The sequence below is a fragment of the Passer domesticus genome, chromosome 11 (assembly GCF_036417665.1).
Source record: "Passer domesticus isolate bPasDom1 chromosome 11, bPasDom1.hap1, whole genome shotgun sequence".
NCBI lineage: Eukaryota > Metazoa > Chordata > Aves > Passeriformes > Passeridae > Passer > Passer domesticus.
In genome coordinates this window covers 24,591,798-24,608,500 of record NC_087484.1, presented here as the reverse complement: position 1 = coordinate 24,608,500, position 16,703 = coordinate 24,591,798, and the positions used below count along the sequence as shown (strand labels likewise).

At 41.3% G+C, this 16,703-nt stretch overlaps 1 protein-coding gene across 1 annotated transcript in view; it reads left to right on the top strand.

The window, feature by feature from the left end:
* The window catches only part of VAMP2 (vesicle associated membrane protein 2), a 53,104-nt gene extending 38,501 nt beyond the window's left edge, over nucleotides 1-14,603 (top strand). Inside the window, exons 3-5 of the mRNA XM_064435900.1 lie at nucleotides 1,428-1,586; nucleotides 3,531-3,582; nucleotides 5,657-14,603. Of these exons, the coding sequence (XP_064291970.1) occupies nucleotides 1,428-1,586; nucleotides 3,531-3,582; nucleotides 5,657-5,673 (228 nt within the window). The 3' untranslated portion in view covers nucleotides 5,674-14,603. The remainder of the gene's footprint in view (nucleotides 1-1,427; nucleotides 1,587-3,530; nucleotides 3,583-5,656) is intronic.
* Nucleotides 14,604-16,703: the final 2,100 nt, after the last annotated feature.

Sequence of the window (16,703 nt, the reverse complement as noted above, 5' to 3'; positions counted from 1 at the left end):
TTCCTCTCGCTGTCTTTGAAAAATGTATCCTTTAAATAATTCTGGATTTTTGCAGGTAATAGTTAAATTTTATTAAATAGGTATAACATAGAATTATAGAGTAGGAGAATTAAGACCATCAGCTTCATTTGCTGCTAGAAAAATTGGACACAACTTTACAGAGATCATGACACTGTCTGACATTTGCATTAGTGGTGACTTTCTACAGGATTCCCACTTAGTTATTGGCTTGCTAGAAGAGGATTTTCACCTTAGACAATGTACAAAATAAATGCATGAAGAGCCCCTGCCAGTTGTGCCCTGGCTGTGCAATGAGCCTGAGCTCCCTGCTGCTCTTTGGGCTGAATTTGCTCAGGTGAAATGTTCTCCTCCTCCACTCCCAAGCAGGACTTCAGATCATGGCTGAGATGTCATCTTGTCCAAGTGATCTGCAGAATGAGGGAATGCTTTGGTAAGGAAATGCATACAGTTCCCTTTAGAATGGCCTTTATCTGTCTGCTTTCTCTGCTTCAGGTAAGGAAGGTATTAAATGCAGAAGGAAAAGAATGGCTTGTTCTTAGTGATGTCAATCAAATTGTGCTTAGAGAGCTTCATCAGGTTTTTGTATCTGTATGAAAGAAATCAAAAACTTTAATGAAACTGACTGTGGAGTTTAATGAGGTCTCTTTATTTTCTACCTTAAAGGGCATCCAGCACAGTGTAGCTCTCTGAGGGCGTTTCCACAGCTGGGGTTTTGAGGCAGTGCCCAGGGAATGCCATCACACACCACATGGCAAAAGGCTGGGTATCACTGTCACTGCTTTTAATGAAGGGATGGGACTGTTCTGGGGCTGAGAATGATTTATTGCTCAGATAAACATCAGTCTTAGAGGCTGTCAGATTTTAGAGGAGCAAGTATCAGCCATAGCTCAAAGTAGTCACAAGTTCTTCATTACAAAGCAATATAGAACTTTCTGATCCAATAGACAGTTGCCATAAGGTTTATTTTGCTTTTCTAACCTATCACCCTTACTTAATTTTGCTGCACTGTGGTTACTTTTACCCATGGGGGTCTGTCTCACATGCACACAAATTCTTCTATTATAACCTCTAAACTCTTAGCTACTCTATACAACCACACCCCTACACTGCAAATCCTTCACTGTCTTATCAAATGCAGTTTCTCATTTACTTAAGGCATATTCTTACTTACAACTGTAAAAACATAAATTTATTATTTTTCTGCTTAACATCTGTGTTCTTTATTTTTACATCAATCCAAGCTTCTTCCAAGGCTGCAGATCAAACCCTCCTGTGTCTGTGGAAGTTTCTGTTTTTCCAATTCCCACAGCTGGTTTTAGGACGAGGTGTGACACTCCAGGATGTGACCAGATGGGCCCCTCAGCTTTGCTGTGGGAGGGGTCTCAGGTGTGTCTGTGCCTCCACAGGTGGTGGACATCATGAGGATGAACGTGGACAAGGTGCTGGAAAGGGACCAGAAGCTGTCGGAGCTCGACAACCGGGCAGATGCCTTGCAAGCAGGTGCCTCACAGTTTGAGACCAGTGCAGCCAAGCTGAAGAGGAAATACTGGTGGAAAAATTGCAAGGTAAGGAATATAAATCCTTGTTCGGAATCACTTCATGGCAGGAATTGCTTTCACTTGCATTTAGTGGGACTTTGCCTGCAGGATGGCACCTCTGAGTCATCTCTTCCCGTCAAGGTGAGAAAGAGGTGCCTTGACCTCGAGGCTCCAGAAGTCAAGCAACTTTGATCTTTACCAGAACCCATAATTTCTGCAGTACATAAAATGTAGATACAATTTCTGATGCTTCCCCAGTGCCTTCAAATAGGGATGGGAAAGCATTCCATGTCAATTCGTGTCAGTTCTCTGTAGGAACTACAAAACCTGATCAGGTGCAGTGAATTCTAGCAGTGGGGCAAAAGAAGCTTTTTCCTTGTGGGAATGATTGATTTGATTTTTCTTCAGGAGGGTAAACCATAAAAAATACCCAAAACTGGGCTCTGCAAACTGCTGTGAGAAGGGAGAAAATGACAGTCTCTTATGAAGAGGGGCTGGTTAGGATAGAGCAGGACTTTGATCAACCAGCTGCGTTCTCTGCTGTCTCCAAAGTCTAATCCTTTCCCAAGAGCAGAGGGAACCTCACTCTACTTTGCTTGTTCAGACCTTCTCCAGCATTTGTGGATTTTGGACCCAGAAACTTCGTCTCCTCTTACACTTCTAAGGCTCATGTCTTGGCTTCTTCCTGCTCATGCAAAACCACCATGTGCCAAAAGTTCAGCTTCATTTCCATTCATTTCTCAACACCAAAATTCCTGCTAAGCACTAATGTCCACCCAAATAAAACCAGCTGCTCCCAAGGGGGAATCCCACATGTATCTCTCACTGTTCTCTGCTTTGTCTCTTCAATCCACAGTGCTGTGAAATGTAAAGGAAGACAAAATATTCTGGGTAAACTACATGTAAAAAGACTCCAGAAATAAAAGGATCTATATTAGAAATTCAGCTGAGCAGGTCTTCTGGGCCTCTTTTAGCTGTTGCCCAACTGATATAGCCCAGAAGTGCAGGAAGCAGGGCTTTTGGGAGCTACAAGCACAGATTTTCAGCTAGGTTCACCCATGTGACTGCAGTCACCACAGTGACCTGCACTACCCTAGACCTTCAAACCTGCCCTCATTCTCCTTTCCTCATCATCCCTTCCTGCTTTCTCCTGACAAACAATCCCCCTGTGCTTCCTCTGGCTCCCAACTCTGCAAAGAGAGGGAAGAAATTAAAAAATAATCTCCTGCAAGCCAATAGCTGGCTCTGTCCTCATGTTAGAAGGAATGAAGGCCTTGATTTGACATGCCTATGTTGTTGTTCATTCTTTCTGCTCACTGGGGTAATAATGGCAACTGGACTGCAGCCTCCCTGGAGGGCTCATCGGCTTCCAGGGAGTCTCAGGGGGCTCTGAGGCAGCTCCCTGCTGCTGTGGGCTGTGCCCAGCTGCCTCTGCCTGGGGGAGCAGCCTCCTGCTTTGCACTGAGCTGTTTCCAGGAGAACCTGCTGGCTATTGTCCTGGCGACTGTCCTGGCTATTGTCCTGGCGACTGTCCTGGCTATCTTCAGCTTCTTATCTCACCAGCAGCAGCACAAACAGCTGCTGGGCTTGGGCAGCTCCAGCTGCCTCCTCACCGGCTTCAGAAGGTGGGGAGAAGGGATGAGGTGACTCTGGTGTAAAGTGGTACCTGGCCACGTGTGAACCCAGCCACGGGAGCTGTTTTACTTTGGAAACTGAGTTTTTCTTTGCTGCTGGGAATGGTTGAGGTTGGTCACTGTATCTTTAGCTGACCAGCTTTAACAAGAGGCTCTGTCCATTGTTGATTTGAAAACCAGCAATAAATCTGGGCCTTAGCAAGTCTGTTGCAGTAAGTCTTTACAAGAGTTAAAAGTGTTAGGAATGAGTCACTAAGCAGAAGCAAAAAAATTGAGGGGTTAATGTCTCTCACATGAAAACCTGACTTTTTCTTTCTTACATCTTCTCTTTTTACAGATGATGATCATCCTCGGTGTAGTATGTGCAGTCATTCTCATTATAATTATAAGTGAGTAATTCATTTTCCCTTTTATTTATGATCTCAATAGCTTGTGACTTAAGAATGGCTGATACATTAAAAAACAAAGCAACAAAAAATGGATATAAAATATTTAAACTGATTAATTTGTGACATTTCCCTTCTAGTGATATGCTTTCATAGTGAGAATTACTGCAAACTCCCTGGACACATATTGGCAGAATTTGTTGACATTTGCTGTTTTTAACATTAGCATGTTACATAACTTTCCCTAGCATTAAAAGCTCTCCCTTTTTATGTTTTAAATAAATTTTTATGCAGTCTCAGAGATCTTCCTTTCAGTATGATGACTGCCACAGTCCCGGAGTTTTCTGCTAAGAACAGTAATTCCTGAAATACCTCATGCCTATAAAAAGAGGGTGAAGGCACACAGGCAAACAGACATCTAATGAATTTTTTAAAAGCGTGTAGGTGCCTGGTTTCTACCATATCAGCTAGAATTTGAGATGTCAGTGTTTCTGAAGATCCTTTTGCACCTCAAATGCCCAAATGTTGTTAAAAGATGGCCCAAAGTCTCACTGACTTCTTCTCTCAAAAGATCAGCTCGTTCCATGCAGTTGTTGTGGGAAGTTAGCTATGAATGAATAATAGCAGTCGTGCTGGTTGGGACTCGGGGACCTTGTAATGACAGGAACTGAACATTTCATTTATGTAACCCTGTGTTAGCAACAGCTGTTAGGTGACATAACTGTAATATGGCATTAACTCCTGAAAGGGAGATTTCTTTAGATACACAATGCAGGTAGTAACCCAGAAGAGATTCACCAGAAGGCCAGACTGTGGATGTGAGCTAATTCCCAGCTCTCAAGTTACATGCCTGATACTCAGCATGTTTCCATTTTCTTCTGTTGCTCCTGTAAAGAAAGCTTGCAGGATCACCTGTAAACATGACTGAAAGGAATGAGATACATGTGACAGTTTATTAGCCTTATGAATGCTGGCACCAGAGTGACCCAGAATAATTCCAGGGTTTCGTAACACTGATACAGCAAGAATGGGAAATGGTTAGATATTAATTTAACTATATTAACTGAGTACTCAAGAGAAAGAACAGCCCTTGTGCAGCAACCAGACAAAAGAAGATGTGCAGCCACTGAACTAATTGCTGGGTGTTCCTCCTTGAACATTATGTGAGTTTTAAGAAAGTAAAAGGTGGTCAAGATAGCTCATATCTCCTCCATGGAAGTTTAGGCTGAAACATATATAAGTAAGAATATTGTTTCACTCCTGGTTTAAAATGCTGAATGTCTGTTGTGCTAAATTAAAAAAAAAAAAAAGAATAAAAAAGCCAGTGCAGGTTTGACGTGGTTTGAGTTTAGGGTATTTAATCACAAACATGAGTGTCACATTTTTCAACCCAGGCCATGGCTCACCACACTGAGATGCACTACCAGGCCAGTGAGATTTGAGTGTACCTGTTGTTCAAATTATTTTCCCAGTCTATTTGATTCCTCTGTGATAAGTGCCTAAAGGTTGCAGCTTCAGGAAGGACCTTGTGTATTTAATTCAATGCTGTTTATTTACAGTAGCTCTCAAGTATATGTTTAAATCCCATAGACATCAAGAATCCAAGTGCTGTTAGACAAGGCCTGCATGGCTTTTCCAGTCTGATTTGAGTGAGAACAAGGCCATGCCCTCCACGGGGGTGGCTGTGGTGCAGACATCCCTCACAGCAGCCAGCTGCCATGGGTGCTGCACAGCAGGAGGATGCAGTACAGCACACGGCTTTGCTGGGGCTGGGGACAGCAGTGAACATCACTGTCAGTCCCTGCCCTCTCTGGCTTCTGAGCCACAGTCTCCCCTGCTTTCTACTCCAGTTTCCCCTCCAGATTCCCTTGGACACAGGAGGAGCATGCCCGTGTCTGCCAGGAAGGAATACTGTGTGCCAGACACGTCACGCTCCTTCAGCTAGGATGGGCTAAGGGTGTTTGCAGTCCTCTGACACCACACACTGCTGTGAGATAAAGCACAACAGAAACTCTGTAATAATTCCTGGGTTTGTCTTTTTTTTTAAATCTTTCTTTCCTTCTGCTTCATTTCCCAGTTTATTTCTCCACTTGAAAAAGCAGAGAAGGAAGACTTGGCACACCTTTGTTCATATCAACCGACGATATCAGTGTTCCTTTGTTGAACTCCGCTTTTTAATTCCCGGTGTCTTGGGATTTTTGCTTGTAATAACCCATAAGCATTCAGTGTGGTGTATTTTGGAATTCTGTTGTTTCCACAAGAAACTGTACCAGCTAAATACTGCCAAGTAGTTCCATACACTGTCTAATCACTGTGTCTTAAGATGTGTACGCACTGACCTTCAGAAACTGTAGTATATGAAAAGCATCCTAAAACATCTCAGAACCAGAGAATGCAGCTGTGGGGAAGCTCCTGTTTAAAGGGACACTGCCAGGTGGATTGGACCCAATTCTAAGGTTGCAGCAAACATTAGGACCAAAATTCTCAATCTGAGCTCCTAAAGTTGGATGGCAAAATCCATTGTCAGATGTATCTGTTACTCCCATTGAAGAGAGTGATACCTCTAAGTATTCATGTAAGATATCATATTTCAGTTTAGCCAACCAAACACAGATTTCTTTGAGGTTAGATGTAGAATCCAAGTCTAAAAACATTGTCCACAGAAAATTAAGACTGATTTATCATCTTTTATGGATTTAATCTTTTTCCTTATGGAAAAACCTCTTGGTGTTCTGAACAACCAAGATAGCCTCAATATGAAAGCCAGAAAGGAAAAAAAACCCTGTGTGACAGCCAAAAAGCATTAACTAGTACAGTCCTGAAAAAGCCAAGTGAAAAGCAGAAGTGGTGATGCAAGCATCACCAATGACTCAGGTACAGTCTGTCGCTGAAAACTCAAGGCACCTTTAGTGAGGTTTCATGGGACACCTCTTGGATGCCAATCCCCAATAATTAGGCCATGACCTGAAGCCTCTCATCAGTTTGGGTGATGTCTGTGGCTACCCAGCTCTGTGGAGGAAGCTGCCTCTGCAGCAGTTTGCAGAAATGGTCCCCACTGCCAGGATGGTTCAAAAATCAGGAAGAAGGCAGGGGGGAACAGTGGGGAGAGGCTGAGGAAGGGAAGGGTGCCTAGCAAAGCTTTCCTGGAGAAGAGGAAAGAACAGAAACACTGTTCAAAGTAGTGGTGTTAATAGGCTTTAAAAAGATATATTTTAATTTGTGCATGCTGATAGTTCATAGACTATAGTGTCATCATTGTAAAGTGCTCAGCTGAGATACCTATTATACTCAATTAATTTAAACTAACATTTGATGTAATTAAAAAAAATTATATATTGTGGCTTGAGAGAAAGTTCTTTATGCTTTTGTGAATTTCTTGTTTTTCTTTTTAAAACAGTGAATAGTTTAATCATCTTTAACCAAATTAAAAATGAATTAATCAAATTTTGAGCCAGGAAATTCAGAAAAGGGTCTTTTCAGAATAACTCCTTCAGAATTTCTAAAAAGAATTCATAGAATTAAAAAAAAAATTTGATGTGTTGGGGTTTTTTGTCTGCAATTTAATTAGGGAATTGAAACAGTGATAATAGTGCAAATATTCCCACTGTAGAGTATTTCTCTTGCATGGTTTTAGAGAAAAAAAATTGAGAGCCAGATCAGTTTGTTGCTGTGAATCTATATATAAATTGTGCTGAAGTAGAATTTTGCAGAGTGAATAAGTAATGATCAATTAAAAGGTTCCAGTTGCACTTTTTTCCTAAATATTTATCACTTTATAGTTACCTGTACTACTTTATATCATTAAGTCATAAGTGGCCCCAGCCTTTATGAAGCTGAATATTCAAAGTTACTGATGTGATCCTGGACTCCCTGGTGTGCCCTGATCACTTCAGTCCTTCACTGGGTGAGAACACAAACAATTCAGAAATCCTCCTGGGCTGGACAAAAACATAGTAGGGATGAATGGCCTGACTCTGTGAGGTGACATAACTGTGTATAAATGAGCTTTCACTGGGAGAGAAATGAGCCATCCAACTTCAGGAGCCTTTTTAAACTGCTAAGGTAACTGGAATTATCTGCTGAGAGTGGGACCTGCCACCCACACCCGTGCTGGGCGTGGTGTCCTCTCAGGGCTTCTCTGATGAACAGACTCATGAGATGAAGACAGCTTTTGCTGGAGGTGGTGCAATCAGGAAGGTGAAATGCTGATACTGAGCCTTAATACAGATGTTCCTTCTCCTCTGGGAGGCTGAACTGATACTCAGCTGATAGGAGTGCAAATGCACATTAACGAGTTTGAATCCTCTAGCTACAAACACATAAAGCTCCAACATGAAACTGCAGTGGAAGTGCTACAAGGATGCAAAGCTCACATCCTCCCAGCTAATGTAGTTCAAGCAAGTTAATAGTCAAAATCAAATCTCACCTTTAGGTGAGTGGAGAACAGAAACTGCTCTTTGTGGAATGTGGATCCATTCTCTCTCAAAATTGTAACTAATGGGGATCACTGCTAAATATAAGTGAGAATTTGCGAGGAAAAGTTAAGAAATCTGCCTTCTAGTGGGTTGTAGAATGTTTCCTCCTGATTATTTCCTCCTGTGTGGTGATGAAGTATGGTAAATTAATGTGTTTAACTTTTCAAAGTTACTGGCCCACGGTGTGCTCATGAATGCTCAGTGTTTGCTACTTCTTGTGCTGTGGTGGTTGGTTGTAATTGGTGAGATAAACCATGTAATCATTCTAATTCTGCCCAGAGAGCATGAACAAATGTGTCTTGCCCTGATGAACAGAGCTCAGCTGCTCTTGCAGAGGGTTATACCTTCAGCCAGGAGAACATGATAATGCAGGACTGTTCAGGGTCATAGATTGTGCAACAGCATCTCTCACATCCGTGCAGGCTGGTGCAGAGCACAATCTATATAAGCACAGTTGGAGCCAGCATTGATTGCCTTCCACTCTACGTTTGAAAGGTCCGTGCAGTTGCACCTGCCTGGCTGTGGATTTTCCATGAAATGGTTAAATCATTCTTGTTCAGTCACCACCAATTAGAATTTCAGCTCCTGCTCTGTGCCACTGATAGTGCCTGGGCTCTTCCTCTGGGCTGGTAAAATGTCACAAAAGGGCTTCCTTTAGTGACGCCTGGCAAACCCTCAGGGGACTGCAGGGCCATGGCTGACTGCCACCTTGGGGACCAAACTGAGGCCTCTTCTGGCTGGAAGCAATGCCTTTGATAGCTTTATCCAGAATTAGACATTGTTTGAGACCTGCATATTCCATCCTTACCAGAAGCTCCTCCTTTCTGGAGGCTGTAGAGCAGGAGATGCCCTTCACACACAGCACAACTGAAAGGAAGGGGTTAACAGCTGCTCAGTGCCTGTACCATGGCTGCTGCTTGGCTTCTCAGTGATCTTGTCAATGATCCTCCATCAGCTTCTGAGCTTGAACAAGGGTTGCTTGCACCCACTATCAACAGGCTGCCGAGGTCCTGCTTGGGCGTTACACTTTCAAATTTAGCTGACATTGCAGTGACACAGATGTGGCTTTAAACCCAAAAACACAGATGTGGCTTTAAATCCAAAACCGGTGTTGCACAGAACTTGGCAGGAAAACTTAGTGTGGAAGCCCTAACGAGGTACTTGACCTGATTTTCACTTGACAGCATTACATAACAGCACAGTCAATCCAACAGAGTCCAACCTAATCCAATACTATTAGAAGGAGGATGGGAGAATCTGATAAAGATTCTGAACGTAACCTAGGGTCTGTAAGACAAGGAGCGATTTAGAAATGTAATCAGTTGGACTTCTAAAGCTGGCCTTTTCATTCAGTCGGAACCTGCAGGATGTTACCCCCAGAAACAATTCAGGCAAGTAAAATATTTGGCTTTTTTTCTTTTTATATAGTGATCTGCAATAAGTGACTTAAACAGTGATGGAAGATCAGGACATTATTGATTGTGCAAGGAATTAATTAGAACAGCCTCAGTCTGCTATGCTTTTGTCTGGGTAGCAAGACCTTTTAAAATTCCATGGTTTCTGTCACTGCTCTTGTGACAAGGCTTCACCTAGCTTTGATTTTATGAGCTGCTGCACTACTTCTTGTCTGAGTACAATGGATTTTAGCTTTTAACACCAAGTTCTTGACTTTACATCGATATTTCAGCATACCTGCAAAATGATGTCTGTTTCCCAGAAGGGCATTGACCATGGGAAACTCAAACTTGAGGAACTTTCAGAAGCTCGATCTCAACTCTTTCATGCTTTCATAGAGTGAATTTTCTCTGTTCTGTGGGAGATTATCCACACAGAGGGAATATGCATGATCTGGGTTTTTTTTTTTTAAGACAGCACCTTGATTGCGTGTTGGTGGGAGACCTTCACAAATAACCTCGGGAGCACTTGGGTATGATCCAGGATTTATCTCTCAGCCCTGCTCCTCCTGCCCTTTAAACAAGGAAGGGGCAAACCAGCAGCCATATAAGGCACTGGGCTCCCTCCCAATGTACACAGTGAGTATTAGAGAAAGGTCTCAAAGTCTCTTTGATCTGGATTTGCATCCTGACCTGAACTTTAGACCTGTAACAGATCATAACCTTTGGGCCCTCTATCTCGTCAGAAGACTGAGATGCTCTTCCAGCCAGTTCTTCCTCACCTGATTTAGGTCCCTGTTTCTGGACAGGATATATTTGAGCCAGAGAAAGCACAAGCATGCTCAAATTAGCTTCTTTAAAAGAAAAATCAAAAAGCTGAAGAAGGTAGTTTGAAAAAAATGAATTGTAGCTAGAGAAATTATTGGCTGAAGATTTCTCAAATGGTAACACTATTGTCAGGAGGGATACTAGATTGGGATGTATGAAACAACCAAACCAGAACCTCACACCAGGTGTTCTTTCTCCATCTGGTCTACTTCAGAAATACTTCAGGAAAGGATGTTGTTTTCTTCTCCAGTTAATTTCCCTTCCTCAGCTGATTAATGAGTGTCTCAGTTGATGTGCTCAGTAGTTTTTCTTCTCCATTGAGAACCCTAAGACACTCTGCCTTTAAACACATGCATAAAAAGAGATCTGAGCCACCCAAGGAGTTTACCTTCCTTCCTGGTGCACTGACATTTAAAAGCTACATCTTAGAATAAAGCAGGAAAACTGTGGCAGTCTGGTTACATGCAGTTTTGGTGGAGTAAACACTTGATTATTCAACAATGAGTCACTCCTGCAGTAACCTCATTCTGTCATGAGTGTATCACATCTGCTAACTCTCCAAAGCAAAAAACCAGAACCTGCACCTCTTCAAAACATGAATACAGCCTCGTGGTTTGCACGTAACACTCTATTCAACCAAAAAAGCCATGTGCTATACTTTTAAAAGGGCAAAGTACTTGTTCTCAAAGAGAAAATATCATAGAGAACAACAAAGACAATTATGAAAAAAAAACTTCTCCATTCTTTAGCTCTTCTCACAGTGTCTGGCTTATCCATTATTCTTCAAGTCCCTTTCTGTTCTCTTAGAAAGCTGTTGTGGTTTTGGAGTGTAGTGTATTTGGAGCACAGAATTTTGGGGCTGTTCTGCCCTCTGGGCTGACTCCTTGCCTGCTGCCACACTGTCACTGCTGCCCTCAGCCAGAGCTCAGGTGGCTTTGGCTGAAGCAGAACCTCCTCCCACAACACTCAGCTCCCCTCAAACCTCCCCTCTCTGGTCAGCCACACCTGGGGCAGAACAAGGCTCCTGGGTCTCCATTTGCTTCAAAATTATGGGATACAAAAAGAGGCTAAATAATAGCATTTTTGCTACGCTACCTTAAATTGCAGCACTGGAAGTTTAATTAAATTTATTTAACAGTTCTTGTAACAGTAATTTCATTCATTTAGTTGGAAAGAAAGGAAACAGTAAATAAGGATATTGTGATAGTCACAATATCATAAATTGGCAAATGGTGCAAGTGAAATATCGCTAACATTCAGTAAAATCCCTTCTTTAAGTGGCTCTACCTAAGAGAACCCTTTTTATATTAAAATTTAGCAGTGCTTGTCTATTAAATTCAAATACTTAAAATGAACTGTGACAGATGGCAGTGGTTTTCCTGGACAATGCAGGAGATGGATGCAGGAAGGATGGTGCAGCACTTTTTGGGGTGTTCTAGCCCCAGACCTGGGGCTGCTGGCAGCTGCAGCAATGCTCAAGGACTTCAGTCAAATTAGGATTTCAGAGTGCCTGGGGCAGCAAAGATCCAGCCTGAATGCCCAGTTTGTCCTAGAGCAGTTTGGGCTCAGTAATGGAATCTTGTTGACACAGCATGATTATTTTGGCTACTCTCAATCCACTCCACTTCCTGTGCTTGTCCACCTGTAAATGGCCTAAGGTGAGGGTAAAAAATCCCTTTGTTGAGTCCATTACCTTCCTGTCATATATATGTGAACACTTGGTGGTGGTCTGAGCTTTTTGTGAGGAAAAGTTTGAAAGAATTAAATCAGTTTCTACCCCTGATACATTGCAGGTTTGTAAGTAAAGTAAAGTTTAAAGTAAAACTAAATAATGGCAGCTGCAGTTATTTTCTTTGTAAAAACAAGGATAGAGATAGTGCATATAATGGACCTACAAATTCATACATGCACAATGCATATTTTTTTTAGAAGTTTAGCTATTAATATTTATAGTATTGATCTGAAAGTTTGCTAACATTTCTTTATTAATGAAAGTAGTCTGGAACCAAAAATTCAGTGATTGGAGTGACTACCATGCCACTAGCAAGCTACTAAATAATGCAAGCTCAGGCTTTCATGAAACCCAAAGGGAAAAATCATTCTGAATAAAAGTAGAAATGTATGGTAAAGACTATGGTTATAAAGTTTAACCATTACTTATTTACGTATTATTTAGGCAATTAGCAGCTATAAAAATAGTCAAATAATTAGTTTCCAAAACTTAACTATAGATGAAAGAATATTTTTTTTCTCATTGGAAAAGCTAACTTCAGTCTATGTTCCATCTACTTTTTCCCCAGACAATAAAATGCTAATATTGCTATGACACACTCGCAGGTCTGCACAATAAAATGTTACAGATAGCCCACTACTTGTCATGAAAAACATAATTATTTTTGTAAATGAAACATCCTCTCTGCCCCAACCACAAACGTGGTAAAATATTACTCACATGAGGTTTATCAGCATCACTGAAAAATTAGAAATTAGCACCTCCTACTCAAGAGCAGGACTTAAAAACATGCTTTGTCTGTTGCAAAAATACATTCTGAGGGGGATGCACCAAGTGTGTAGAGGTTAAAGTTTTATTTGACAAGTCCTATTCTTTTTTCCTTCCCCTTTCCAAAGGAAGTGCTTATATATGTAGAGAGGCATTTGCCATTTGGGTGAGATGTTCTCCTTCCAAGCAGGAAAGAGATGAAACAGCCACTGTCTACTGTGAGCAACCTTTAGTTTGCTTTGCAGCATAAAAAAGTCCTCTAAGTGGCAATATATGAACTCTTATTATAAACTTGTTATGCTCATTGCAGGAAATGAGTTCATAGCCAGCTAATTAGTATTTTCCTTAATGACTTATGCTTGAGTGTTAACAGAGAAGAGCAGCCTCTGGAGGTGTTTGTGTCATCAGTTCAGCACTGCAGTCTCACCAGCCTGGAGTCAGCAGCAGGGCATGGCCAGGCCTGGAAGTGACTTCAACATGTGCCTAAGCAGACAGTGAATTTCTGCTTTCTGTTTAACGCAAAAAAACCCCTCATTTGTCCTTGCTAAATCCAGGCCTGGTGTGGAATCTGTGCTGTGTTCCAATTCAGAAGAGGAAAAGCCTTTCCTTTGAATGATAAAGAATTAGGGAGAAAAGCCTGCTGGGGTTGCCTGTCTGATGTCCTGCTCGAGGCAGGGCTGCCTTTGAGGCTGGGACAGGTTGCACGGGTTTTGTCTTGATGAGGTTTGAAAATCTCCAAGGCCCATGGCTCCACAACCAGTTCTGTCATTGGGTATGTTCAATGCCCTACTGAGGCTGATAAAAGTGCAGGAAACACCTTTGTGAGTGCACGTGGTTTATGATTTTGCCTTTTTGTTCTGTTCTGCACTGATCTGATTGGAATCAAATTCAGATCTAGTGGAATTAAGTGCAAACTCCCTTTTTTCAAAGACTTTCCACTGACATCAAGAAATTTTCTTTCTTTCTTGTTGCCATTGGACTGAGGCAGATGTGATCGTGCTGAGGACATCAGAGCATTCTCTCCCCTGTGTGTGTGTGTGTGTGAAGCTTCTCTGGCTCTGAAACTGGAATAGGCACAGAATCAGGGTCAGGACAACTGCTGAAGTCTTGTTCTGTATTGTCTGAGGTCAGTGGCAAAATCTTGAGTGGCTGCTAAGTTACTAGACTGGTACCAATGAAAGAAGAGGATTTACTGAGGTTACTCTTTCTCCTCAAAAGTATCCTTGGCAATGCCACATCTGTTTCAAATGCTGATGGAATGGCAGTGCAAAATAAAAACCTTTCTTCTACCTCTTTCCTTGTGATTTTTCAAGCTTTACTTCCTGTAATGGGAACAATCAGAAATAAGTTTTCAGTTGTCCTTTTAAAAGCCCAAACTCCAGACCAAATTTCTAGTTGCATTCTTTTAAAGGCCACACAGTGGTGTTAAGCTCTGTAGTAACACACCCAGAAAGGGCCTGAAAGTCTGTGCTGAGAACAGCATCTCTCACCTCATAGACTCAGCTGTACCGAGCAAGGAGCTGTGATTCGTGCCTCTACAGAAAACAACCCATTTGCACCTTATTGGAACTATCTGGAGAGGAAAAAATAATGTTGTGGAGACCAGGACATTTTCTTAAAGTGCTTTACCTGGAGGTCAGTGGAATTTCATTTATAAATGATAAAATGCATGTATTTTGATGCTGAAATTGTGATGACTTACAAAGTTTGATATTACTGTACTTTTTCTGTGAACAGTGATTTTTTTGAGGTGGTGAACATATTTTCCAAGAGTATCGTAGACATTTGTAACATGTATGTTTGTGCCAATAAATCTTGTTTTAAGAAGTTTGAGTTTGTATCATTCTGTTCCCAATACACACAGCTTAAGGACAGTTCAGCAGCTTCAGTTTTCATTCCCTCTCTGTGTTAAGTACTAGAGACTTCTAGAAATGAAGATTTTCCAATTCACACTGTGTTTTTACATGTTCACTGTAACAGAAAAGAAAAAAAAGCACTTCTGTTGTATAAACAGTAATGAACCCTGTACAAAAATATACAAACATTAACAAATGGTGAATAGGAGCAGATGAGAAAATGAGTGCATTTGACCATATTCTTAATTTTCTTAATGGTAACATGGGTTTTCATTTTAACAGGTCATGGTGAACTCAGGGAGTTCAATGCTATGAAATACTGATAGCTCACTAGTTTGGTGTACATTGGACAGCTTTTAGATGAAAAAGGAAGGATTTCCAGCGAGGGGAATACAGACTCTTGCAGGGTCCTCTTCTGCCTTAACTTGAAGCAGCTGGTGCTGGCCACTTGTGTGATGGATTAATGGGGCATGGTAACTGTTGCCATGGTTATTTCTAATGAGCAATTAAGCCCTTTGAAGGGACAAGGGTTGGAAGCTGCTTTTCTCTCCTTCCTAGCGCCTACACCTAAATTTTAAATTGCATAAGCTTCACAGTAACTCCCAGGTAGCTCCACACCTTCAATGCGTTGGGGGCATTGTTCAAGAACTTCTCCAATTTTGTTGCAAATGATCTCAGAACACATAAAAGGCACATTATTGTCTCTCCCCATCCCAATCCCAGGTAATGTCAAGATGCCTTTTTAAATGAAGGTTCTTTATTAGCAAAACTATAGATTTGTCCTTGGTAACTCAGTGCACCTGGCAATCAATTGGGGACACTTTGGAGTCTAAAAGGAGACAAAGCAATCACTGATTTCATATATTGCACATTCTGGTCTATGTGAAATAGCAAATAAGGATGAAGAGAGAAAGTGAATTGTGTTGACTGGTGCATGTGAACACGATATTAAAGGACACGGGAAACTGATCAAAGCCAAAGTGAGGATTATTAAGGGAGTACAATGGGCTGATGCTCCACTAGCACTCTTACAGCAAGGTTGCATAATTAGCTCAGCTTTATTGAAAAAAAAATCCCAATTTCTGACTTTTGATCTTACATAGAATTCTAGCAGATGATAAAACCAAGTGAAAATGAAGTTATGTTTAAAATGATGGAGATATTTAGGTGGATATGGAAGAATCAGTAAGATTATATGAAAAATCTATCTTTCATCCTGGTCAGATAGATTTGCATAATTCATGGCAGTTCAGGGAGCAGAAAGAAGAACTGCTTCCTAGGGATTATTAAATTATGAGGAGTGATGAGCTCTTGGGACATGCACATGCTTTGGAAAGTCAATACAAAACAGTTCAAAGACAAAACAATCCTTGAAGTGACTGTCTGTACACTTTGCTTTGTAAGCTGAAGTACCTGAAGATAAGTGAATCAATAAAATCAATAAGTGCTCCTAAGTGTTCCTGACAGTTTTAATTTTTTAAAAAATATCTCACATAACTAATGATGGTCAAAACTGCAATCTGAAAAGAAGAGTTGGTAAACTGCTCAAGTTCCATATGAAAGAGAGCAAGGCAGTGGTAACTACTGTGGAGCCAAGGCAGGTTTGGTTTTTTTTCTTTTTTGCTTTTCCAGGAGTTTCTAATCTAGAGGAACATAACCTTGTAACACTGCCTGTGGTTGAGCAGCTATCATCAAAAGCTCTTGCCAGGCTGTGGTAACCATAACCAGTACATTTTACTAGGGGAATTTCCTGGCACTGTGCTATTATACTTTTAAGGGGCAGTTTTTGGAATTATTCTGCAGAAATAACACCCTTGTCTTCTCCCTTGTCATCTGAACAGTGTAATTAGAATTTAACAGCTGTTGGCTGACTGCTTTACAAGGGCAAGCAAGGCCTGGTGTTTCTACATCTTTTTGGCCATAATGCAGATTTACACTGCAGAATGTAGTTAGTGGGTTGGATAATTTGACTTCTAGTACTTACCTAATGACTGGCAGGTTGTTCTTTTTACCAGAAAATGTACAATACAACATCAAGCTATTTACACCTCTCCTGGCTCAGCCTAGAAAA